Source organism: Neolamprologus multifasciatus, chromosome 6 (genome assembly GCF_963576455.1).
Source record: "Neolamprologus multifasciatus chromosome 6, fNeoMul1.2, whole genome shotgun sequence".
Classification (NCBI taxonomy): Eukaryota; Metazoa; Chordata; class Actinopteri; order Cichliformes; family Cichlidae; genus Neolamprologus; species Neolamprologus multifasciatus.
This window is the reverse complement of record NC_140444.1, coordinates 35,425,782-35,450,382: the sequence shown is the minus strand read 5'-3', so window position 1 is coordinate 35,450,382 and position 24,601 is coordinate 35,425,782. Positions and strand designations below refer to the sequence as shown.

The following is a 24,601-nucleotide window of genomic DNA, read 5'->3' as shown; positions in this document are numbered from 1 at the left end:
CGTGTGGCAGCAGAACAAGGATTTTATAATCTAACATATTATGGTTTGGCATGCCAGACCGAATCAAAGATATAAAAACCTCAACTTGGCCAGAAAAATAGCTCCTCTGTTCTGACATGAAAAAAGTTCTCTTCAGTCGATTCAGAAAGTGAGGTTTCTTATTTTTATAGGTGATTTTTATATAACTTGTTTTCATTTAGAGATCAGAAAAGAGAACTGTTAAAGTGCTGCATCACTTTTTTGCCATTAATCCTTTAAAAAATAACACAAGTTATTTGCTATGTACATATGATGCTTTTGGCTAAATGCGTTTACAACGAAACAAACTTTGTATATATGAGTTTTTTCATTTTCTCCCCAAAATAAATTGAATCACTAAGTATTTAAAAGTGTTGGAAATTCATTGTCTTTCATTCCCAGTGACCTGAGCAACAACCAGATATCTGAGATCGCTCCTGATGCTTTCCACGGCCTCCGAGCTCTCAATTCACTGTGAGTAAGCACTCTGCATCTGATTGTGTAAACTGTTGGGTGTGTTGAGAGTGCCAACACGTGTTTACATGTGTCTGTCCACTTTATTGGCTATATCTCCATATGTGCCCACTGCGTCCATGTGTTTAAGCATCTGTTGGTATGAATAATTTAAAAGTGGCGCCTGCTCACTGTTCAGAGAATTCTCATGAAACATCAGGACATGCAAACAATCACAGCAGGCGGTCGGCCAGCATCATTGCCGAGTGTGTGAATGTCTTCTCTTCTGTTTATGGACTGTGAACGTGTGCTTGTGTGGACTGAATAAGACTTACTTTTGTTTTGGCGATGCAAATTTTGGGGCGATCGTGGCTCAAGAGTTGGCAGTTTGTCTTGTAACCGGAAGGTTGCCGGTTCAAGCCCCGGCTCGGACAGTCTCAGTCGTTGTGTCCTTGGACAAGACACTTCACCTGCCGCCTACTGGTGACGGCCAGAGGGGCCGATGGCGTGATATAGCAGCCTCACTTCTGTCAGTCTGCCCCAGGGCAGCTGTGGCTACAACTGTAGCTGCCTCCACCAGTGTGTGAATGTGAGAGTGAATGATTAGTGGGATTGTAAAGCGCTTTGATGCCCCCGAAAAGCGCTATATAAATGCAATCCATTATTATTATTCAATTTCGAACAGATGCGTCTTAGTAACTGTTAACAGACTGATGAAGCACTTTTGATTGCAGAACACAGTTAAAGACTTTTTTTGTTTGTGTGCAGAGTTCTGTATGGCAATAAGATCACTGAGCTGCCCAGCGGAGTGTTCGATGGTCTGGCCTCTCTGGAGCTGCTGTAAGGCCAAACCACAACATGCATATATTTGTCTGAACTGACTGTGTTTTAAACAAATCCATATGTAGTTTTTGCTAAGTTAATTATGTAAATCTGCTTGTCATAACTGACTTGAATGCCCCCTTTGGTAAACACTGCTGTACCTATGATGAAGTAGGTAAGGTACCACGAACGAGGTAATTAAGTGAATCATTTGATAATAGTCGAGAGGTGGAGCTCAGTATGATGACTGTTGTCGTTTTTCCTGAACATTATTTCATTTTTTAAATTTAGTAAGTATTTGAAGATTCCTTGTGGTGATGTTTAACTCTAAACTGCTGGAACCAGTGACAAAAAGGAAATGGGGAGGAATCTGAAAGTTAGGGACAGACTAATCCTCATCCTGGAGACGTATGCATAGACTTCAATGTAGGTTTGTGGGGAAAAAAATACTGTGAACAAAATCCTATTTTAAAAATCTCAGTCATTTCATAATTGTACAAATGTGCATTTTTATCCATGACACTCACAAGAACAACAAAGAAGTTTTAAGGAGTTTTACATCAGGCTCCTGGTGTAATTTAAAATACCTCCCTCCTTGTTTGGTTTCTTATTGTGGAAAAATCAGGGCTCCAATTCTGGGCATAGAACACAAAATAGCATTGCAGCAGTTTTGTTTTTAAAATGTTTTTAATAATAAGAGATATTCAGATGCTGGTGATGAATCAGCTCATCATGATTATGTACACTACTATAGAAAAGTCTTGTTAAGCCACTAAGCCCCAAACTCACCTGTAACTCATAGAATCATAAACAGGAACCTAATTTCAGGGATGAACCAATTCAATTCAATTCAATTCAATTCAATTTTATTTATATAGCGCCAAATCACAACAAAAGTCGCCTCAAGGCGCTTCATAGATACAGAGAAAAACCCAACAATCATATGACCCCCTACGAGCAAGCACTTTGGCGACAGTGGGAAGGAAAAAACTCCCTTTTAACAGGAAGAAACCTCCAGCAGAACCAGGCTCAGGGAGGGGCGGGGCCATCTGCTGCGACCGGTTGGGGTGAGAGAAGGAAGACAGGATAAAAGACATGCTGTGGAAGAGAGACAGAGGTTAATAACAGATATTCAATACAGAGAGGTCTGTTAATACATAGTGAGTGAGAAAGGTGACTGGAAAGGAAAAACTCAATGCATCATGGGAATCCCCCGGCAGCCTACGTCTATTGCAGCATAACTAAGGGAGGATTCAGGGTCACCTGGTCCAGCTCTAACTATATGCTTTAGCAAAAAGGAAAGTTTTAAGCCTAATCTTAAAAGTATAGATAGTGTCTCTACCAGATGTAGATGCAACCAGTGTTGCATCTACACATACCACAACTTAGAAAGTAACCTGTTTTAAAATTGTATCTTTAGACACTTTGTTACTAAAGTGTAAATTGATGGATTTATTTATAGGGCTTTTGTACCCAGGCATTGAGTGCCTGGGTACAAACACCTTATACACCTCCATCACCTGTTCACACACATTCAACAATCACTTTTTTCCTAGCTCTAAGTGCTATCTAACATTCACACTCCATCGAGCTAACCAGGAACAACTGGGGGTTGTCTATCTTGCCCAAGGATACTTTGGCAAGCAAACTGGAGCAACAACTTTTCAATTTTTAGTCGACCTGCTCTATCTCCTGAGCCTCAGCCAACCACAAGCAGCCTGTTAAAGGCATCTTTTGCAGGCCTAACAAGGTGATTCCTAGATAGCTATTAGCTGTTAACTTGGCAGATATTAAGATAATGTGCAGCTTGTTGTTTGAAACCTTGAAGAAACTGAACAAGTGGAGGACAAAAGAAGAAGTGGTTGGCCTGAAAAACTATCTCCAACAAATGGAGAGTTTGTGAAAGTCATGTCCTTAATAGTAACAAGAAAAAAGACTCACTATCAGGCAAAACATAGAAAAAGGGTGACTCAACACTTGCACAGTACTGCATGTTAGATGATTTATTCAGAGTATTTTGTTATGATAATTAAGTGTGTCTACTGTATTGCTTAAGGTTGCTGAATGCAAATAAAATCCACTGCATCCGAGCCAACGTGTTCAAAGACCTGGAGAACCTGGCTCTTCTGTCGCTGTACGACAACAAGATCCAGAGTTTGGCCAAAGGCACCTTCAGCTCACTGCGCAGCATCCAGACACTGTGAGAAAATACATGCGTGCTATTTTAAGTTCTGTTACACTCTATTCAGTCTGATCTGACTGATGTGGTTCCCTTTTGTAATTTCTCACCAGACACTTGGCCCAGAATCCCTTTGTGTGTGACTGTAATGTGAAGTGGCTGGCCGACTTCCTGCGTTCAAACCCCATAGAGACCAGCGGTGCACGCTGTGCCAGTCCTCGACGCCTTGCCAACAAACGCATCGCACAGATCAAGAGCAACAAGTTTAGATGCTCTGGTAAGTCAGTGCCCTCTGTGTGTGTGTGTGGGTGTGTGACTGGATGACAAAGATGGAAGACAACACGAGTGTGAACTGAGACTGAGTCTGGATATACTTCCTGTATCTGATAGTTCAGACGTTCCCAAAGTGTGGGGCCCGCCCCCTAGGGGGGGCGCAGAGCCATTGCAGGGGGGGCGCGGCATGAAAAGGGAAAAAAAAACAAAAAAACAACGCTTGGACACTGCTAGCACGGGCGCCCACACGAACGCAAAGCAGGAGATGAAGCATAGCTGAATGTGTTTCCAAACCAACTTCATTCTATGGTGAAGCATATCTTCCCTTTGGTTTCACCTGCACAAGTGCCGAGGTAGGTCTCCCTGCAGGATTGGTTTTCCCTTCGTTAGGAGCAGCGCTGGGCTGTTTAAATCACGGACAAACAGTATCCCACATTCTTGATTTGTAGTTCATAAACACTTGTTGTAATGACTAACTACTCCTGACATTTTGGAGATGTTTGCTCTTTATACAGTAAAGTTACAGTGGGATACAAATAACATCAGGCTCATCCTGCCACAATTTAAAAATGTATTGATAGCAATGTTGAATATTATTACACAGGAAAAAAAAAAAACAACTACATGTAAAATAATTACACCATGACGCCTCTGCCTTTCTAAATGGAGGGACAGTAACTGCATGTATATGTAAGCGTGTAAAACCTGTAGATAGTCAGATTAACAGTATTTCGTCTCTGTCTGCCATTCTGCAATTCATCTCATGTAAACAATAACGTGCACACAGCGTGCGGTGAAAAAAGGCACATACCTTTGACATTGCGTGACGAACTCTGTATTCCTCGTCCACACGTAAACGCAAAAAAGGAGTTTTAAAAAATCTCTGTTCTCGGTGATTCGAAAGGTGTGGACGAAACAGCTGAGTTTTCAAAAATACCCGTGTAGGTGTGGACGTAGCGTAAAAGACTTAGTAGTTTATTTTCTTACTACCTGTAATTTATTGCAGATTACTTGTATTTGCTTAATTGTTTACTAAATGTTTGAGGTGTGAAATAAACCGCAATGGAGCAAAATATGGGCGTGTGTGGTTGGAGGATGTGTTCGTGCGTGCGCGCGCGAGGGGGGGGCGCGAACATTTTTCTTGTAAAACAAGGGGGGCCCAGCAAAAAAAGTTTGGGAACCACTGTGATAGTTTAAGACTGCCAGGCCTGTAAAGCTAAGCACTGCATTGGCGGTATCCCAATTCAGGGTCTGCAGCCTTAAAGGCCGCATTTTAAGGCCGATTACGTCACCGCGACGCGACGAAGGCTGTCCCAATTCGAAGGCTGCTCGAAATGCGGCCCTCAAATGCGTCCTTCATTTCCCTGAATTTTAAGGAAGTGGCGGTGTAGACTTCGTGGCCCAACATATCCCAGAATGTATAGCGCGGCAGTGGGTGTGGATAATTTTGCCGAAAAAAATGAGGGGCGCCCGAAGAGTAAACTTTAAGTAAGTACTGAATATTATGTCACTTATTTATGTGCAAATGTTTAATAACGAAGAACATTAAAAATTACTGTTGGCCACATGTCGGCAAAGTTATGTGACATTAGTGACGTTTGTACTAACTTGGTTTTAAAGCCTTTACTTTAAAATATACGCTGTTCAATAGCTGAGCTTAATCTTACAGAGAATGATCAAAGCTCATGTAGAAACAAACAAACAAATGAACAAAAGATTTTCTCCTTCATTTCTGTCAAACAAAGCTGTATGAAACGTTTCCAGCTGTTAGTATCATGGTTGCTAGGCAACCTGGGCAGCGCGACGGAGGCTAGACCGTCCCATTTCACAAGCCTCGCACTTCCGGCCTCAGCGGTCTTTAAGTACGCGGCCCTTGAGGATCGTTGAGACTGCGTACTTTAAGGCTGCAGACCCTGAATTGGGAAACAGCCATTGTTTCAGTCCTCCTTTCTGCTGTAAGTGTCCTGCTGCCACCTACAGCCAAGTCAATTATGTGACGTGTGTGTGTGTGTGTCTGTGTGACTATTGCTCTGTTGAAGCATTCACACATTTCAACTGACACAGTTTTGTTTGCTTACTTTTCATGACAGCCAAGGAGCAGTACCACATCCCAGGTGACTTTGTGTTTGTATATTCATATATATTCTGTGTATGTGTGTAGTTAGATACATCAGTCTCTGATTGCCTCTATGTATCAGTAAGAACTTGTCTGTCTATCCTCTCCACATTTGGGTCCAGGCACTGAAGACAGACGTCTAAACTACGAGTGTAACAGTAAGCCAGTGTGTCCCGCTAAATGTCGCTGTGAAGCCAATGTGGTCGACTGCTCCAACCTCCGCCTCACGAAGTTCCCGGAGCACCTGCCGTCCTCCACTGAAGAGCTGTGAGACCCATGCCCACAAACACACGTTAATAATATTCCACGCAGTCCTGGATTGCAAATGTTCCAGAGTATGAGGGCTTTTAAAAACAAAAGTATTATTTACTTTGACCAAAAGAAGCACACAGCTAATTCACCTTATAGTTCACACCCTGTCATTAACGGTGTGGACGGGAGCTCCTGTTAGTGCACCAGCCTACTGCCACTGACAGGCGAATGCTTCCATCTCCACAGTAACAAGCCTATACAGTAATAGTTGGTGGGCGTGGTTATTTTTTAAATAAAATACTTGCTATGTGAACCTGCTTTTATACAACATAGTTTAATTATTTTTTAAAATGTTTTTTAATCAGCCAGGTCATGATTTTTTGAATGAATGAATATTGCTGCTGATGTTTTTTTCAAATGTCTTCTTTTGTACCATAAGGTCATCTGGTCACATTCTATTTAAAAGACGTGGATATCACTACAGACGATCTTTATAACTGGGGAACTCAAACACTCCAGATGGACAAATAGCACTTTGTTTCCAAGGAAACAAACATTTGGTTTTTGATTTTGGGGTCAACCGTCTCTTTGAGCATCACGTTGATGATGATGATGATGAAATTTGTCTTTCCGATGTATTAGTCAGCTGTCACATAATTTATCTGGATAAGCTTATATTTAAAGTTCATTTTAGTTTGGGATCATTTAGGATTCACTGTTCTCTATTTACCCTCATATAGTCCCACCCACACAAATTCAAATACATGCTCATACCCTGTACTGAACATACAAACACACACTGTGCCAGACTATGTCTTGGATATCTGTGTTGACATGTGTATGTGGATTCCTGCTGCACGGATGAGCACTCAGCATGAAACATGCACACATACCAAAGTCACTCTTCCCCTTGTGATGTTGTTTTCCTTCATCCTCGTCTCTGTGATCTCTCTCTATGATTGTCGCAGGCGTCTCAACAACAATGACCTCTCCGTGCTGGAGGCCACAGGAGCCTTCAAGGGCCTGTCACAGCTTAAGAAAATGTAGGTCACCATGAAAAATGACAAATACTGTGATGAACGGCTGCTCCAGCTTCAAAAGAAACTTTCAAGAGATCTTATCTTCTGGCATTTTCCAAGACCTTAGTGGGAAAAGGGGTTCAGAGAAAACTGTGTAGTGACTTTGCATGACTGGATGTTATTAGAGAAAACGCGCAGCTTCATGTAGAGTGAAAACACTGGACACATTTTCAAAGTAGTAAAGGTACTAAAAGTTGTGTGAAACTTTTAAGGCTGAATGATCCTGCTCAGTTGGGTTTCTGGCAATGCTGTGAATCTGAACGAGCTGTCAGGAAGCAGCTGTTATGTTGTGTGTTATCCTTCTCACTTCAGTAACCTGAGCAACAACAAGATCTCAGAGATTGAGGACGGCGCATTTGAGGGCGCTTCCTCGGTGGTGGAGCTTCACCTGACAGCCAACCACCTGGAATCTGTGAGAGGGAGCATGTTCAAAGGCATGGAGGGCATGCGCATGCTGTGAGTTTGATACATACATAGAATTAGGTCACTGTGTATACTAAGCTCTCAGCTTTATTTTTAGGGGTTCAACAGTTCAGAAAGTTGCCTCACCTTTGAGAATAACAACAACTCTACTGTGCAGTCCTATTTTCAGGGGCTCAAACATAGCTGGACAATTAAAGAAAAGACTGTTTCACAGACAGGTGTAGTCTTTAGCTTTTGTTATTTCTCCGTGAATTGAGCATGAAATTCAAAGTCTGGCAATCGCTGTTGCTGTGGACTCACAATCTGAGCTCAACAGTGATTTCAGGCGCAGTGAAATGGGCCATCTTCAGGCTTTAAAAACAAGCCAGAAACATCAAAGGGACAGAAGAAGTTTATGAGTGGCCAAATCAACAGCTTGGTGCACTGAAGGGGGAAAACGTTAAGAACAGAAACATAAAAAGCAAGAAGAAGCGGCTGAGTTGATCTTAACCCAAAGGAGCTGCATTTACCTTGCTGAAGATAAAACTAAAGGATGAAAGCCAAAGCTCGTTTTATTTATCTTATGAATACGAAAAATCATATTTGAGGGAACTTTGCATAAAACATGTCTGTCTTAAAATGTCTCTCTCGCTGTGTAGGATGCTCAGGAATAATAAGATTAGCTGCATCCATAACGGGAGCTTCACCGGGCTGACCAACGTCAGGCTGCTCTCCCTGTATGATAACCAGCTGAGCACCATCCTCCCTGGAGCCTTCGACACGCTGCCCAACCTGTCCACACTGTTAGTGACACACCCACAAATACGTGCAGACACGCTCTCTGTTTGTTTCCACTTATCTTACCTACCATGTCGGCTTGTCCATCAGAAACCTTCTGGCCAATCCTTTTAAATGTGACTGCCGCCTGTCCTGGTTTGGGGCGTGGCTTAGAAGTCGGCGAATCGTGACAGGGAATCCTCGCTGTCAGGGGCCCGCTTTTCTTCGAGAAATCCCACTGCAGGATGTAGCTGTGCCTGACTTCCGTTGTGAGGATGGTATGATTGGCATTTTATCTATAAGCAGAAATCTAATAAGTGTAACAAGCATCGCCTAAAAATGCACGACAGCAAAGTTGTCACGCCTTGCATTTTTTTTCTGAGAAGCACTGCCATTGAAAGGTTGTTGTTTGCTAAGTGAAATTTGTCCCCCCCCGTCTGTTCAGGCGCTGTGCTCGAGGACAGCAGCTGCGGTCCGGGGCCTCAGTGTCCCAGCCAGTGCACCTGTATGGACACAGTTGTGCGCTGCAGCAACAAACATCTGCAGGCTCTGCCTAGAGGACTGCCCCGCAACGTCACTGAACTGTGAGTCTGACTGCGCGGCCAAGACACAAAATGTTATTTCTTAATTTGCTTTGAACATTTAAACTGCAAAACTCACTAAAATTGTCAGGCATCACAATTCTATTTTAAATAAAATATAGAATAATTAAAAACAGCCATAGTAAATAATGCAGTCTTGCCAGCCTCTGTGTTGGACTAAACTGACTCGTTCAAGTTTAAACAAAGGAAATGAGCTTCATTTTTTCAGTGCAGATAAATTGATTCTACTTAATAGAGTCACAGATTTATAGTGTAAAACAGGCATATACAAAACATTTATGTGAATTATCTGTGGTATTACTGTTTTTCTGTACTAACCAGGCTTTTTATAGCAATTGTGGTTTTCTTATTATTAAGTGTCTCCCTGAAATTAACTTCATTAAATTTATTGAGCCAGAAAAAAATCAGGAACCGTGTGACTTTGTAATTATGTCAGAATTACTCGTGTATTTGCAAGGATGTTATTTACCAAACAGGCTTTTTTGCAGATGTTGAAGTATGTGAGGTGTGATGGACCGAGCAGTGAAAGAAACTGAGGCACAGGTTAAAGTCCAAAAAAAAGATTTTTTTATTTAACCCAAAAAACATAATTGGTTAAATCATGCAAAAAGAATCAAAATCTTGGGCCCATAAAAGAGGTCAAAATAACAAAACTCTACTCAAAGTTGACAACACTACTGATAACTCAAACAAACTGACCTAACTTAATGAGACAAAGGGGAAACTTAAATAGTGGCTGATCAGCCCACAAAAACAGGAGAGGGGGTAAAACACACAAAACCTAACTAAACCTAACATGATGAACTCCAATTCCCCCCCATGGTCCCGGGTTATGGCATGAACCAATTTGTAGTCTTCCTTTAAAGCTCGCTCTGCCCCTTTTCCACCTTTTGGCTCCTTAATCAAGGGACTGGAACAGCTGCAACTAAGATAACTCATAACTCATACATAACAGTGTAAACTAAAATGTGCGCACTTATTTTAGAATGCAGTGTTATGTGGATGTGAATTAACTCTAAACCAAAACCAGTTATTTATTGTCCTGTAAATTAATTCCTATATTTAAAGAAAGACAAATGTGAATGCGATGTTACTTATAAGCCTCTACACCAGTGGTTCCCAAACTTTTTTTGCTGGGCCCCCCTTGTTTTACAAGAAAAATGTTCGCGCCCCCCCCCTCGCGCGCGCAAGAACACGTCCTCCAACCACACGCACCCATATTTTGCTCCATTGCAGTTTATTTCACACCTCAAACATTTAGTTAACAATTAAGCAAATACAAGTAATATGCAGGTAGCAAGAAAATAAACTAATAAAGTCTTTTATGCTACGTCGGCACCTACACGGGTATTTTTAAAAACGCAGCTGTTTCGTCCACACATAAACGGCGTTTCGAATCACCGAGAATGGAGATTTTTTAAAACTCCTTTTTTGCGTTTATGTGTGGACGAGGAATATAGAGTTCGTCGGTATGTGCCTTTTTTCACGTCACGCTGTGCGCCACGTTATTGTTTACATGAGATGAATTGCAGAATGGCAGATAGAGACGAAATACTGTTAATCTGACTATCTGCAGATAGTCAGATTAGAAAGGCAGAGGCATCACGGTGTAATTATTTTACATGTAGTTGTTTTTTTTCCTGTGTAATAATATTCAACATTGCTATCAATACATTTTTCAAAAAATCCCTCTGCAAAATGGGTTCAAAAACATAAACAACTGTTGGATGCTGTTTGTCCGTGATTTGAACCGGGGAACAAATCGTGGCAGGATCAGCCTGATATTATTTGTATCCCACTGTAACTTTACTGTATAAAGAGCTAGCATCTCCAAAATGTCAGGAGTAGTTAGTCATTACAACAAGTGTTTGTGAACTACAAATCAAGAATGTGGGATGCTGTTTGTCCGTGATTTAAACAGCCCAGCGCTGCTCCCGACAAAGGTAAAACCAATCCTGCAGGGAGACCTACCTCGGCACTTGTGCAGGTGAAACCAAAGGGAAGATTTGCTTCATCATATTTTCTAGTCTTTGGCTTAGAATGAAGTTGGTTTGGAAACACATTCAGCGATGCTTCATCTCCTGCTTTGCGTTTGTGTGGGCGCCCCGTGCTAGCAGTGTCCAAGCGTTGTTTTTTTTTGGTTTTTTTTCCCTTTTCATGCCGCGCCCCCCCTGCAATGGCTCTGCGCCCCCCCTAGGGGGCGGGCCCCACACTTTGGGAACGTCTGCTCTACACTAACATGGTGGATATTACCACTGTGTGGCTGTAAGTGCAGCCATCACATGAGGGCTCCTAAACAAGTTTTATTTAGCCTTGACTTTATTTTACCTTATTCCCTTTTACATCTACCAACCAAAAGAAGGTCATCAAACACAAGGCTCAGAGGCCAGAAGTGGCCCGGCAAAGACTCCAGTCCACTGGATGACATTGGAAAACTGTGAAGGAGGACGTAAACTTTGGAATTTTCAAAACCTGTTTTACAGCTGTTCCTACTGATAAAAACCTCACACATGCCAATACATACTACACCAAATTAATTAAGTAATCAATAACTAAACCATTAGAAAACATCCTGTTTTCTCAGTCTAGAATAGAAATGTCTGTTTTTTACAAAGGGTCGTTAATGCATAGTTAAGTGAGCTTCTTTGTTCTGGCTCACTGAAGATCAAAGTGTGGCCTGTGAGTTTGACATCCTTCACTTAGAACCTTATCTTAGAATTTGTTTAATAAGCTCTGTGCATTATTATTATTGTTCTGTAGAAATGCACAACAGATCTTTGTGTTTTGTCCCCTCAGGTATCTGGATGGTAACCAGTTCACCAGCGTTCCCAAAGAGTTACCTGCTTTTAAATACCTGCAGCTTGTGTAAGAAACACTCGACTGAATCCTTCATTCACCCTCACGCGCCTCCTCACACTCAGTTTACCTACAGCTACATCTGCTACCACACATGCTTACAGCCTCTCTTTGCTGTGGGACATTACATTCTAGGCAAAGCACTGAGGTTTAGATAGTGACCAGCCGAAGGGATGATCTGATATCTTCGTGTTGGTGTTGTTCCCAGATCATCATGAAAATGTTGTTCCAGGTTCAACATTGCAAGTGACCAATCACATTACTGTGACGTTATTCTTTTGTGCACCAACCCATTCGTGCATTTATGTAATTCCAATGTTGCAAGGACAATATCAATTCTGCTTAGCGTTTATTAAAGGGTTAGGGTCAGGGTTAGGGTCAGGGTTAGGGTCCGTTGATCAGCGGACAGAGGCGGTTTCTCGCAGCTTAAGTACAGTTTTTTGTTTTACGACGGTTTTTCCCGAAGTCGCAAAAGTATGACATCACAACATTCTGATTGGTCACTTGCAATGTTGCTCCTGGAACAACAACAAAGTATGATGATCTGGGAACAACACCAACACGACAATATCAGATCGTGCCCAGCCGAAGACTCGTACCTCATTTTTAAAAACAAAGGACGGTCAAAGATTCTCAACACACAGACTGAGGCACATTTTAGACCAGCTAACTAAATGATCCCGACAGTCACACACTGTTAGAAATGCAGCTGAAATCAGAAGCCAAAAAGAAGAAGCAAAAGTAACGCTGGTTGCAGAGCAGAACCAAATATGAATTAAATTGTTTTTACAATTTTTAAAAAAGTTTTATGAAGAACACGTGACTAATATCAATACCTTCAAAGGAAATTTGCGAATAAGGTTGCACATTTTGTATGTTTGAACACTTGTACAGTTGTTACAAAAGAAGCTGCAGACAAACTCAGTGCTCAGCATCTTCTATTTGTATAGTCATCCAGCAGGGGGCGCTGTAGACTGTGTAGTGAATTCAGTAAAACGCGCACACAGCTGAGGATGATGTGATCGGTTCACTTTAATAATGAGCAGCGTTTTAGTTTTGTGTGTTACTATGTTACAGTACGTGTGCTAGTGTGTTTGCGTCTGCATGTGTTGTGCAGTGGGACCTCTGCAGTACTCTGTGTGTACACTGACTCAAACTGACCTTTGCCTTTCCAGTGATCTGAGCAACAATAAAATCAACTCCCTGTCTGATGATTCCTTCTCCAACATGAGCCAGCTCACCACACTGTGAGTTCATACACACAACTGTTCTTGGTCAAGTGTTACAAGACAAATCAGCACATACACAAAGGGCATCGGAAAGATGTCAGCTCACTAAATCACTGCTGTTACAAAACAAAATGCTGAAAAAATGAATCGCTTTGAGAAAAATATTAGCTTATTTTCAATTTGATGGCAGCAATAAATCTGTTTACTACCGTGCAGCGTCCGGTCCGTCTGTAAACATGTGGAAACTGAGGAGAGCAGCTGCTGGACTTCTGGGAAAGTTGCCATTTTTGTAGCTGTGATCACTGTGATATTGGGTTTCATGATGCTCCAAATGTCTTTTCCCTTTGTTAAACATGTGGACTGCCAGTTCAGCACTCAGGCTTTTCTACTATGAAGCCATGTTTGTCAAAGGTCAGCTGTGTGGGAAGCAGGAAGTGGACCCAAATGCACTCAGGAGTCTGAATTTAAACCCAGAATCCAACTTTAATGCTGATAGTTCACTGGAATAAAAAAGAAACTCAAACAACTGAGGCAAAGTATCTTTCTGTATTGATGGTGCCTTTCCTCATGTCCAAGCAGCCAGATACATAGGTACTAATGCACCCGTATACTGTCAGAGACGCAGTCCTTCTCTTTAGTCACAGCACCCAAATTTATTTTAGAAGAATTCAAAATGTAGATTTTTTTGACCACGGAACAGTTTTTTCCTTAGTTCATTTTAAATGATCTTTGGTCCAGAGAACAAAGTGGTGATTGTGGATCATACCACATCTCTACCACATCTTCTCCTTCACATTATAGACCTTTATCCTTCATGCAAAGAAAACTGTGTTCACTGACCAAGCCCAGCAGTGATGACAGAATTAAGCCTGTTTCTAGTGTCGTGTCCCGAGCATCCAATTAATTCATTTTTCAGCCTTGTCACATGCACACAAAGATTTCTCCAGATTTTCCAAATCTTTTAAATTATTATGTACTGAAGGTGATGTGATATTCAAAGTCTTCTTCAAATTTACATTGAAGAACATTATTGTGAAATTGTCAGAAACTGAAATTTCTGATCATTTGAAATACTTTGATATCCAGTCATGTTACCAATTAATCCAGTTAGTTGGAAAATCCATCTGTTTCTCTTTTTAGTACTACTTGTGTTTCCAGTCTTATGTTGCCACCATCTTTTCTGAAATGTTTTTGTGGACATCAAATTCTAAATGAGCCGATATTTTTCTTAAAATGGTACATTTTCTCATTTTAAACCTTTGATAGGATTTCTGTGCTCAATTATGAAAGAAAAGTGGGTTTATGAGATTACCATGTTGCTTTTATTTTATTTTTTAAAGATGTAATCCCTTTAAAATGTGGTGCGTTTGGAGAGACAGATTTTTAAACGCTAGAATGCCCCGGGCTGCCACAACACTGGAGCCTTTGCTTCACACAAAGCAAAACAAGAGTATATTAATATTATGTATATTATATATAATATTTTGAACTTTAAAAACAAAACGTTCTTCTGGTTTGCAACACATGAAATGTAATGATATTGTTTTTAGTGCTTCTCATGTTAAAATGAAAATGCTTGTTTTCAAATGTTCATTTCTTCCCAAATCATGAAAAACCTAAAGTCGACCAACTAATGGGGCTAAAAATATTTATTTCACCCCTGAGGAAAGGTCATTGGGTTGTAAAAACCAGACATGGCAGTTGTCAGCACATTTTTACTCTGCTTGTGTACAAAGTGGAAATCTTACCCTAACAGAAAACTGTGGCCAGAGAAAGAGTCTTGGAGGTCATCAAAAAAAGATTTAGTCACTGAATTTCCACAGCATGTTTCAAGGATGTGGCCAGAAGTTCAATGAAATGATTTTTGTTTTGGGCCTTAAAGTCTGTTTAAAAGTCCCAAGCAGAATAAAGGTAGATAGAAATGTGTTACATCTCATAAAGCACCTCGAGTAGACTCACAGGAGTTCAAAACAAGCAATCTTCCCAGACCTCTGTTTTCCTCTCTTCTTCTCTGGTTGAGGCTAGAGGGTTCAGACTCCAAATCTTCAGCCAAACTGTCACTGTCCATCCATTCATCCATTTTCTACTACTTATTTGGGTCACAGGGCAGCAGTCTAAGCAGAGATGCTCAGTTCTCCTTCTCTACAGCCACTGCCCTCAGCTCTTTCAGAATGAAACCACTACGTTCACAAACTAGCAGAGAGACAAGATCTCTTTACCACGTCCTTGGCCTGCCCCAGGGCTTTACCGACAGGCTACGGAGGAGCTCCAGTATCTTAGTCACACGCCAGAACTACTTAAACATGTTGATTTGCAGGAGCAGTGGCTTTAGACACCCTGTGGAAGCTAATTTCTCCTACTTGTGTCTGCAATTTTATTCTTTCTTAGTCCACTACCCACAGATCATGGCCATAGGTGAGGATAGGAGTGTAGGTCTGTCTGACCCGTCTGTGAATCTTCACTTTCACTCTCGTTCAACTTCCAGTGCTGCAGCAATTTATATCCATCCATTCATGCAATAACTGCTTATCCAGTTCAAAGTCACAGGGGGCTGGAGCCTCTTCCGCTCAAGAGCAGTCAGACTTTACCAACTGCCGCTGTGTGGGTTGCATTGTGGAGTAAAACACACATCATCTTTGGTTCTGCTGCATTTCATTTGATCTTTTCTTCTCTTCCAGGATCCTCAGTTACAATGAACTGCGCTGTATCCCTCCTCTGGCACTGGGTGGCTTGCGCTCGCTTAGACTGCTGTGAGCACACACACACACACATGCACACACACACAGTATCATACTTGCGACATGCCAAACCACATCACTGTCACTTCTTTGCTTTATAATAAGCCATCATCTGTTTTAGGACTTTAAATGTCCCTCTGTTGTTGAGGTGAATGAGAGTTGCTGTCAGAGTCACTGCGGTCACCGAGTTTTCAGTTTAACTATTTATAACCTTTTCTGACCCGTAAGTGTATGTCTTCCAGCTCTCTCCATGGCAACGACATCTCTGAGCTGCAGGAGGGTATCTTCAGTGATGTGGTCTCCTTGTCTCACCTGTAAGTCTTTATAAATGCAGTCACACATCACACACAGGCTTACAGTACATACACAATGACAGCACCAACTGGCTGCAACAGTAGTGGGGTCTGTCCTTACTGACAGAATGAGGTCTGTGTGTGTGTGTGCGTGTGTGTGTGTGTGTGTGTGTGTGTGTGTGTGTGAGAGAGAGAGATGCATGATCATTTCCCTGCTTTTATGGTTCCACTCAGATAAAGTCCAGTTCCCAGAGAATGAGTGGTTTCAAGTGAAGTGGTTTGCTGCTGGATTTAATTAGCTCAAGAGATCCATTGCTTCCCATAGCTCTATTGATCTGAAGCCTGTGTGTGTGTGTGTGTGTGAGAGAGAGAGAGAGAGAGTGCATATACAGCATAATCATCTTCATGCAAGTATGACACGTGATGATCTGCAGAGATGGTGGAGAGAGGGAAGAGAGGCAAAATGGAGATGGCTCGAGAAGGGCAAGATAAAGATAAAGAAGGAAGGAAAGAGAAAGATGATTAAATGTGAGCAAAAAGGATGTAAAATGAGGTGGGGGGGTATTTTGACTTCTGAAGCATGGCATCATCTCTGCAATAAGTATGTAAAGAGAACAAATTGGACTGTAAAGTGATCTCTCGTCACTTATTCCGCTGCAGAAACCGACTTTAGCTTTGCTCTGTGATCATTTCTTAATTTCTTGAGGTAGAGCCTGCATTTGAATCCTTTGTGAATTTGCAGCAGTGCGCTACCTGAAACATAATAGCTTACATTTTGCATAAAAAAAAAACCCCCAGTAAGGTTTACAGAAAAGTTTGAATTGCACCAATTCTGATTTTTCTCATTTTCTGTCATGGATAAGGTGGTGGTGATACGGTGTGTTACCACTATATCACCATATATGGTGTAATGATAGATGTATAAATGGATTCTACGATGACACTGAGAGCACACAGCTCTGGCTGAGCAGAGGCCTCACTCACCTGCTGTTCAAACCCTCTGTTTGCAAGTTATGGCCAATAAGGAGACAGTAGTTGCAGAGGGAGGGTGAGGAGAGCTTTAAACGCTAGTTTCAGACAAAGGATGAACTGTGGGTCTGCACCAAGGCTCCAGAAATGATTAATAAATGTTATTCATGATGCTAAGTTTTAAGTAATAAACTTTAATTTGGCCTTCGAGAACACCTCTATTGTCTATTGGTTCTAGTACTTTACTCTACTGATTTGGTACTAGAACAATGCAGTCTTAACAAACAGCATGAAGAACCCCCGTCACCCTAAAGATCCCCATAATGGGGCCAGGCTTTATCTAGTATTCAAGCACAAGTCACACATTAGTGAGTGTGACATTCTGAGTGAAGAGGCGTCCTATTTCAAAAACCAAAATGGAGCAGATTTATTTTTCATTTCCATTTCATTGAATTTGGTTGAATTGCAGATTTTCTCTTACATTTTCAACTACATGAGTGCTACAGTTCACTGCTGTAAGGGTGTTTAAATCTCACTACGGGCTGGTAACACATTGTCTTCATTGTTTTTTTAAGTGTTTCTGAGCCATAGAGTCCAAGGGATTTCAGTCTTACTGTGGCTTTACAATTGCAAAGCTGCTGCTGAAAGTCTTTTTTTCTGATTGAAAATTTAAAAAAAAAAAAAGTTAAATAGGCCAGAGCTTAGGAGGTTAATCGACTGATAAGAATTGACTTTTCTCTCACATGACTTGAAATGCCCTGACCCTATTCTGTGTCATTGTGGGGACATTTTTGCATTGAGTAGTATTTGATCCCACATTTGTCTCCAATTATTTCATCAAGTGGACCGCTCGTATATGAATACATTTTTAGAATTTCACGAGCCTGTCAGTATGTGTGACACTGTCTCTGTGTGAGCACTGAGGTCTGAGAGCTCCACCCTGTGGCTTTGAAAAATATTGCAGCACATTTCAACCCTCCTTCCTGTCTGATATCAGCTCATTCGTCCCTGTTTTCACTCATTTTAATCCCCTCTGTCTACGTCTTCTCTTCTGCTATATTCTCCTGATACTTTCATTCCCCACTTCATAATCCTACTTTTTCTAAAGTTATTCATTGAGAGCGCTTGCAGTCACATGAAATAACAATGGCTGTTTTCTTTTTTTCACATGCATACACACAGTCAACAGACAAAAATCTACCTCTCAGATTTCTATCCCAAGTAAGCTGTCATCATCACAGGAAGTTATCACGCCAAGTTCATTTCCTTTCTGGAATGTCTAAAAGCAAAATCACTCCAGATCTTACTGTGAGCTATGAAATGGCTTTAGCCTTATTTCTAAAATTTAAATCTATACAAAAGCAGGGTTCATGGTTTTATTAAATCAAATCAAATCACTTTTATTGTCACGTCACATTGCAGGTACACTGGTACAGCACATGTGAGTGAGATCCTTGTGTGCAAGTGTCACAAGCAACAGTGGTGTGCAAAAATACAAGAAACATAAGAAACAAGCCAGATATAAGAGCAGGAATGTGAGAATTATAAGAATAAATATGTACAATTATAAGGATGTATGCACATTACTAATATGTATGCCAAGTATATAAATATACACACACACACACACACACACACACACACACACACACACACACACACACACACACATACATATGTGTGTGTGTATATACATCTATGCAAAATATACAGAGGTTAGCAGTTTGAATATTGTGCAAAGAAATGGCACATTTGTACAATATGGAGTCCATAGTGTTGAAGTGAGAGTGAATTATTAAAAGGATTTCAAACATATGACATCATTTTTTGAAACCTTAAAAAGTTTATTGTTAGTTCTCATCATTAACAAACAAGTGAAACAGTTGTGTAATGCTACAAAAAAACCAAAACACCTGGTGAAACATGACCAGTGTTGGGGAGTAACGGAATACATGTACCGCCGTTACGTATTTAAAATACAAAATATGAGTAACTGTATTCCGTTACAGTTACCGTTTAAAAAGGTGGTATTTAGAATACAGTTACTTTGTTGAAATAAATGGATTACACGGCGGTACTTCCCTGTTTCATATTGTGGCGGGTCAGGACTGTTTGGGTTTTGTTTGGACAGCTACGTTCTGTTGTTCCAGGTGGCAGCGTTACGGTTGCCGTGGTTACAGGGTGACGCTCTCTCTCTCTGCTTGTTTCCTGGGTGAGAGAGGCCTTTTTGTTGTTGTTGTGCTAAGCTAATAGGCAGAATGCTACAGGTATAGCTCTAAAGAATGTAGCATCATAGGCAGTGTAGTCCGTGCTGCAGGGAGAATGGACTGCCATACACGTTATGTGTCTGTGAGCGAGGGAGGGAGAAAAAGGAAAAGTACGAGCTGTCATCGAGCAAAAGCGGGAGCTGGAAGCATGTAAATATAATAATAACCACTGCAGCCAAGAAGAGTGTCTGACGAGCCCAGCTGTAAGTAAGTTATTAAGACTCGACTGTACACCGTGTTCGTGTTTTCCTCCAAAAAGTTCCGTTGCAGCAGCCTTTCAACGCCTCTCTCTGTCTCTCGCTAGCAAAGTTGACCCAGACAACAAAGTAAAGCTAGTTTTCGGCTACGAGCCGACACGGACCCCACCGTATTAGCCAGAGGTCCCTTTACTACGGTTCGGAGCCGCGGACCTTTAGTAACAGTAATAAATCACAGCAATAGTACATTCATGTAGCTGTAAACAGCATGATAATATATTAAGTAATCCAAAGTATTCAGAATACGTTACTCTCATTGAGTAACGTAACGGAATACGTTACAGAATACATTTTAGGGCATGTATTCTGTAATCTGTAATGGAATACATTTTAAAAGTAACCTTCCCAACACTGAACATGACACAGCTGGTTAGTAACAGATCAGTAAGAAGCAGGAGTATAAGAGCATCCCAGACAGGTAGAGTTACCTGCATTTGAAAAAGTCTTCACCAGTAAAGAGTTGCTGGGTCAATAGTTCAGCAGCGATTCTCACTGTAAAACTACAAAGAATTTAGAGATTTCATTCCCTACAGATCATAATATCATTAAAAGATTCAGAAAATCCAGACAAATCCCCCCACACTAGAGACAAGGCGGAAACCAATTTTGAGTGGTCGTGATCTTCAGGCCTTTGGGAAGCCCTGCATTAAAAACAGACACAAGTCTGCAGGATGTGAATCAGTCTGTATTAGTTTACACACACATGGGCAGCCTAACATGGGCAGAGACTGTTACAACACGCTACGATGGATAAATGTAAATATGAGCAGAAACAACTAGAATGTGAAAGCAAATACATTCAGGCAGATCAAATTGTTCCAGCTGTGGAGTGTGTAAATGTCCACAATATTAAGCATTAAGAAAATACGCTTTAAGTAGGGAGAAGAGAAAATGTTAATATACTCCTCCCATGGGTTTGCCACAAGTCCATCTGCATGCCTCAGGATCCTGAAGGTGCACAGGTCCTGGAGAAATGGCAGATTGCAGTCTGTCCTTGGCAGTGGCTTCAGAGTACCAGATGGTGATGGAGGAGGTGAGGATGGAGGTGTAGAAGTGTAACATCAGTGTCTTTGGCAGATTGAACTCTGTCAGCTGCCACAGGAAGTGTCATCTATTGTGTTTTTTCTTTTCTGTTTTTGCAAAGGTATCATCAATGCTAAATGATAAATGTGCAGTTAGGAATAATACAAGCTGTAATCGAAGGTTATAGTCCTGGATCACCTTGGTTATCACATGTGGACACGAGGTTAATGTCAGGGAGGTGCCAAAGTGTATTCTGTATGCATTCCAGCAACATTGCTCCATTAAAAATATGTAAATAAATAAATAAATACTTTTTTAAAAAGGTATCAGTGCCTGCACTCAAGATCTGTCACCAAACTGTGGAGCAGCTAAACTCCCACATCCAGCAAGAGTGAGGATAACGTTTCACTTTCATAGGAACTGGACTCCTCACCTACCAAGCACTTTAACAGAAGTATCAAAAGAAGAGGCGATGCAATGCAGTGGTTAACTGGTTAAATCCAGCGTTAGTATAGCATTCCAACTATTAGAAAAGGCGTGTAACTCTAAAACCTCATCATTCTAAACATCACACTCCTTTTTTCTCTTCAAACCTTACCACTCAATCCAACTTTTGTAGTTTCTTTCTCGCCTCATTTTTCTCTTTTCGTGCCTTCAGCGTACTCGCTTCTATTCTCCCATCCTTCCTCCAAAACCTGTTTTCTGTCTCACCATCTTCATCAGTGAGCTGACTCTTCATCTGCTTATTTCTTCAGAGCAATTGGAGCCAACCCGCTGTACTGCGACTGCCGTCTGCTGTGGCTGTCAGAGTGGGTGAAGAGCGGCTATAAGGAGCCTGGTATCGCCCGCTGTGCTGGCCCCCGCGGCATGGAGGGCAAGCTGCTGCTCACCACGCCTGCCGACAAGTTCCAGTGTGTAGGTAAGCTGGCAGTGAAAAACATGCGCACCTTACAGCAGCTGTAGTTTTATGTCTTATGAGCATCTCATAAGACTTTGTAGCTGAATAAAATATTTTACTTGGTTTATAAAATTGCTCTTTCACCAAACTGGCTTAGCATTCAATCTAAAACTATTCACATGAAACACTAATATAATTTGTTGTCTATAGGGTGAATTGTAAAGTATACAGAGTTAATTGGCTATTTCCATCATATATGATTTTTGCCATTGAATTTGTATAATGATCAACGCCCACATACTGTTACTTGCTTACTGATGATATTTAATGAAAGGTTTTCTTTTCTGTTTGACCTTCAGAGGGTGTTGACTGCTGTTACTCCCACACACTAACAGCTAAAGACACTATAGTGGATCGTGTCTTTGACTGTGAAGTTAAAGTATGCAGAAAATTGCTTTAATAAAAATGTGCTAAATTTTGCTGGCAAGCTGTTTGTTTTAGACTCACAGCCTTCACAAACACCAAATATTCCACAATGAGCAATAATAATTCAAAATTAAATTAGAGTTAAATTAAATTAGTAAAATCACAATTACAGTTTTAATTATTGTTGATTTCTTTAAAAAAAGAATAATTATCATTTTTACTAAATGTAGTAATAAATACATGTTTTGTATCCGTATATATGTATAACAAAACGCAAACTTTTATTTCGCTTTAAGTCAAAGTCCAGAAACTCAGAATCACCAAACTAAATCCATTACCAACAGCAACCACAGGAGAAAACAACAGGTATAAATACACACAGAACACACTGAGGGATAACAAGGGGAGTGGAAACAGCTGGGCAACAACAGGTGAAACTAATTAATGATAATGAAACCGGTAAAGTAAAAGGCTCAAGGGACATGAGCCAAAATAAAATGGGAAATATAACAAGAGAGACCCTAACAAAGAAACAGGGAGACTACAACTAAAACCATAAGGAATCAAACATATCAACACGTTCTCACTCCCAAACTGTAACATTTTACGCTAGGTGACAAATCGTCAACATATTACGTTTTCGGCTACCCACCACGTTCCTAAATGACAACCTCGGAAAAATGAGGAAATATGAGAACCATATGGACTCAATCTACACATGTTCGCTCTTTTTCTTCAAATCGCTTAGAAACACGCTATTTAACATCATTAAAGTCCTGGTTAAGCTCAGGAAAAAGGTTATGGTTAGGGCTAGGGATAAGGTTAGGTTTAGGGCTGGAATACAGGGCTGGAACGTCGATTACTGCGGGAGCGTCATTGCACTGGATTTCGCCCATAACCCGCCGCGTACCATAAGAACGCCGAAGGTCTCCTTTTGCGTTCCTTAGGAACGCCCCAGGACGTGACAAAACGTCGGCATGTTACGCCTCGGGAGTGAGAACAGGCTCAACATATACAAACAGATCAGTTTATAAAGATATAAAAATGCATACAAATTAAAAAGTTGACAAATAGTCAAGTTAAAAATATCCATAATCAATATCAATTTTATTAACAAATGTTAATAAAAAGTAAAAACAAAACCAAAACAAATGCACATGACATCAAAAAATCATATTCAGATGAAAAAAATATTGACCATTTAACATTCAAAAAAGGAGTAGGAGTAAGCAAATCTATGTTTAGCTCATCATACATACGTTTATCTCCTTTGATTAGACAATCTGATAATATTATAATAATATATACACTGTAAAATATTCTAAAACAGTCTTTATACAGTTCTCTATAATTATTTACCAACACCTATCCAAAAGTATTGCTTTCATATGTCATGTATGTGCTTATCCATATTTAATGTAGAGTACAACCATATAAATATTACACTGTCCCATCCACAGGCCTTTTATAACAGTTTTTTGTATAATATTGAAACTTAATATATTTGTGCATCTTTTCAAATCTTCCTCCAAAGACTGCTAAACACATGCTCGTCATTGTTGTCAATGTTTGACATTGATGATCCACACATGTTTTAGTGTATTAAGAGTGTATTAGCCTGTAAATTTGAGTGTGTTTTGGCTGTGTTAGCCTGCCAGTCCTTTAAAGAGATGATGCCCTGAACTATAAGACATAACAATGATAAATCACATGTTATTTTAAGAGTATATTATTGTCATAAAACAATTAACTGTACGAGCAAACTGTTTTGGTAGAAGCTGTAACTGGTCCATACTGAAGCTTGGTATTTTTACATAGTGATCCATGGTGACTGAATCACTTTTGGAGCAAGCCTCAAGTGCAGGCTTAATAAGCTTTACCTAGGCACTGATGATTATTTACAATCCTAAATAATCATCAGTGCGAAGGCAAAGGGTCCGAAAAGATTACTGGGTTTTAGAATAGAGTTTGAAAAACAGGGACGTGTCACCGGGTGGCCATAAGGACTTTTACACTGTGGTGTTGTTACTTTTATATAAGTAGAGGATGTAAAACCATCTTCCCGCCTTTATTCCGCTATAATGGCATCAGTATTAGGGCAAAGGGGAATACACAAGAGTCTGAGAAAATGTTAAGCCAATTCTCATTGCTTAGTGTATTTGTGATAGAATTGTTTGATTTCCCATGGGGGCATCCCTAACCTGTTCCCCTGGTGAAATAATCGTCTCACTGAAATTTGACAGCATACGCCATTTTTAAATCCCTTCTATGCCTTCGTTGCCCTTTTAATGTCTATTTAATCTGTTTCTAGAGGTTTCGCCCATCTCTCTTTGCAATTTTACACTCTCTTTGTTTTTAATTTAATCTCCTTTCTTGGAGTATCTAATTTGTTTGCATTTGTCTTGCCTTCACTGTTTGTTGTTTATCTTTTAGAGCAGAAACATACTAATACAAATATTAAAACAAGAATTTGTTAAGAAGGTGCATTTAATCATCATCAGCTGGTAATATCGCTCAGATGGCTTTATTTGTTAATCAACATTTGACTTTTGAATGACTTGTAAAGCAGTGGGTAGAGGTTAGGGATTCAGATATATCCTATGTTTTTCTCTAGCCTTTTTCTGCTTATCAAAAAAAAAAACAAAGCAAAACTGCTGACTTAAAGTTGTGAA

The 24,601-nt window shown here is 40.5% G+C and overlaps 1 protein-coding gene across 1 annotated transcript in view; it reads left to right on the top strand.

The window, feature by feature from the left end:
• LOC146517522 (slit homolog 1 protein-like) overlaps window positions 1-24,601 on the top strand; it is an 83,291-nt gene that overhangs the window by 42,933 nt on the left and 15,757 nt on the right. Inside the window, exons 11-26 of the mRNA XM_085164320.1 lie at window positions 421-492; window positions 1,240-1,311; window positions 3,350-3,493; window positions 3,586-3,749; window positions 5,836-5,859; window positions 5,984-6,128; window positions 7,082-7,156; window positions 7,505-7,648; window positions 8,254-8,397; window positions 8,483-8,649; window positions 8,817-8,955; window positions 11,770-11,838; window positions 13,005-13,076; window positions 15,737-15,808; window positions 16,039-16,110; window positions 21,361-21,524. Of these exons, the coding sequence (XP_085020446.1) occupies window positions 421-492; window positions 1,240-1,311; window positions 3,350-3,493; window positions 3,586-3,749; window positions 5,836-5,859; window positions 5,984-6,128; window positions 7,082-7,156; window positions 7,505-7,648; window positions 8,254-8,397; window positions 8,483-8,649; window positions 8,817-8,955; window positions 11,770-11,838; window positions 13,005-13,076; window positions 15,737-15,808; window positions 16,039-16,110; window positions 21,361-21,524 (1,739 nt within the window). The remainder of the gene's footprint in view (window positions 1-420; window positions 493-1,239; window positions 1,312-3,349; window positions 3,494-3,585; window positions 3,750-5,835; window positions 5,860-5,983; window positions 6,129-7,081; window positions 7,157-7,504; window positions 7,649-8,253; window positions 8,398-8,482; window positions 8,650-8,816; window positions 8,956-11,769; window positions 11,839-13,004; window positions 13,077-15,736; window positions 15,809-16,038; window positions 16,111-21,360; window positions 21,525-24,601) is intronic.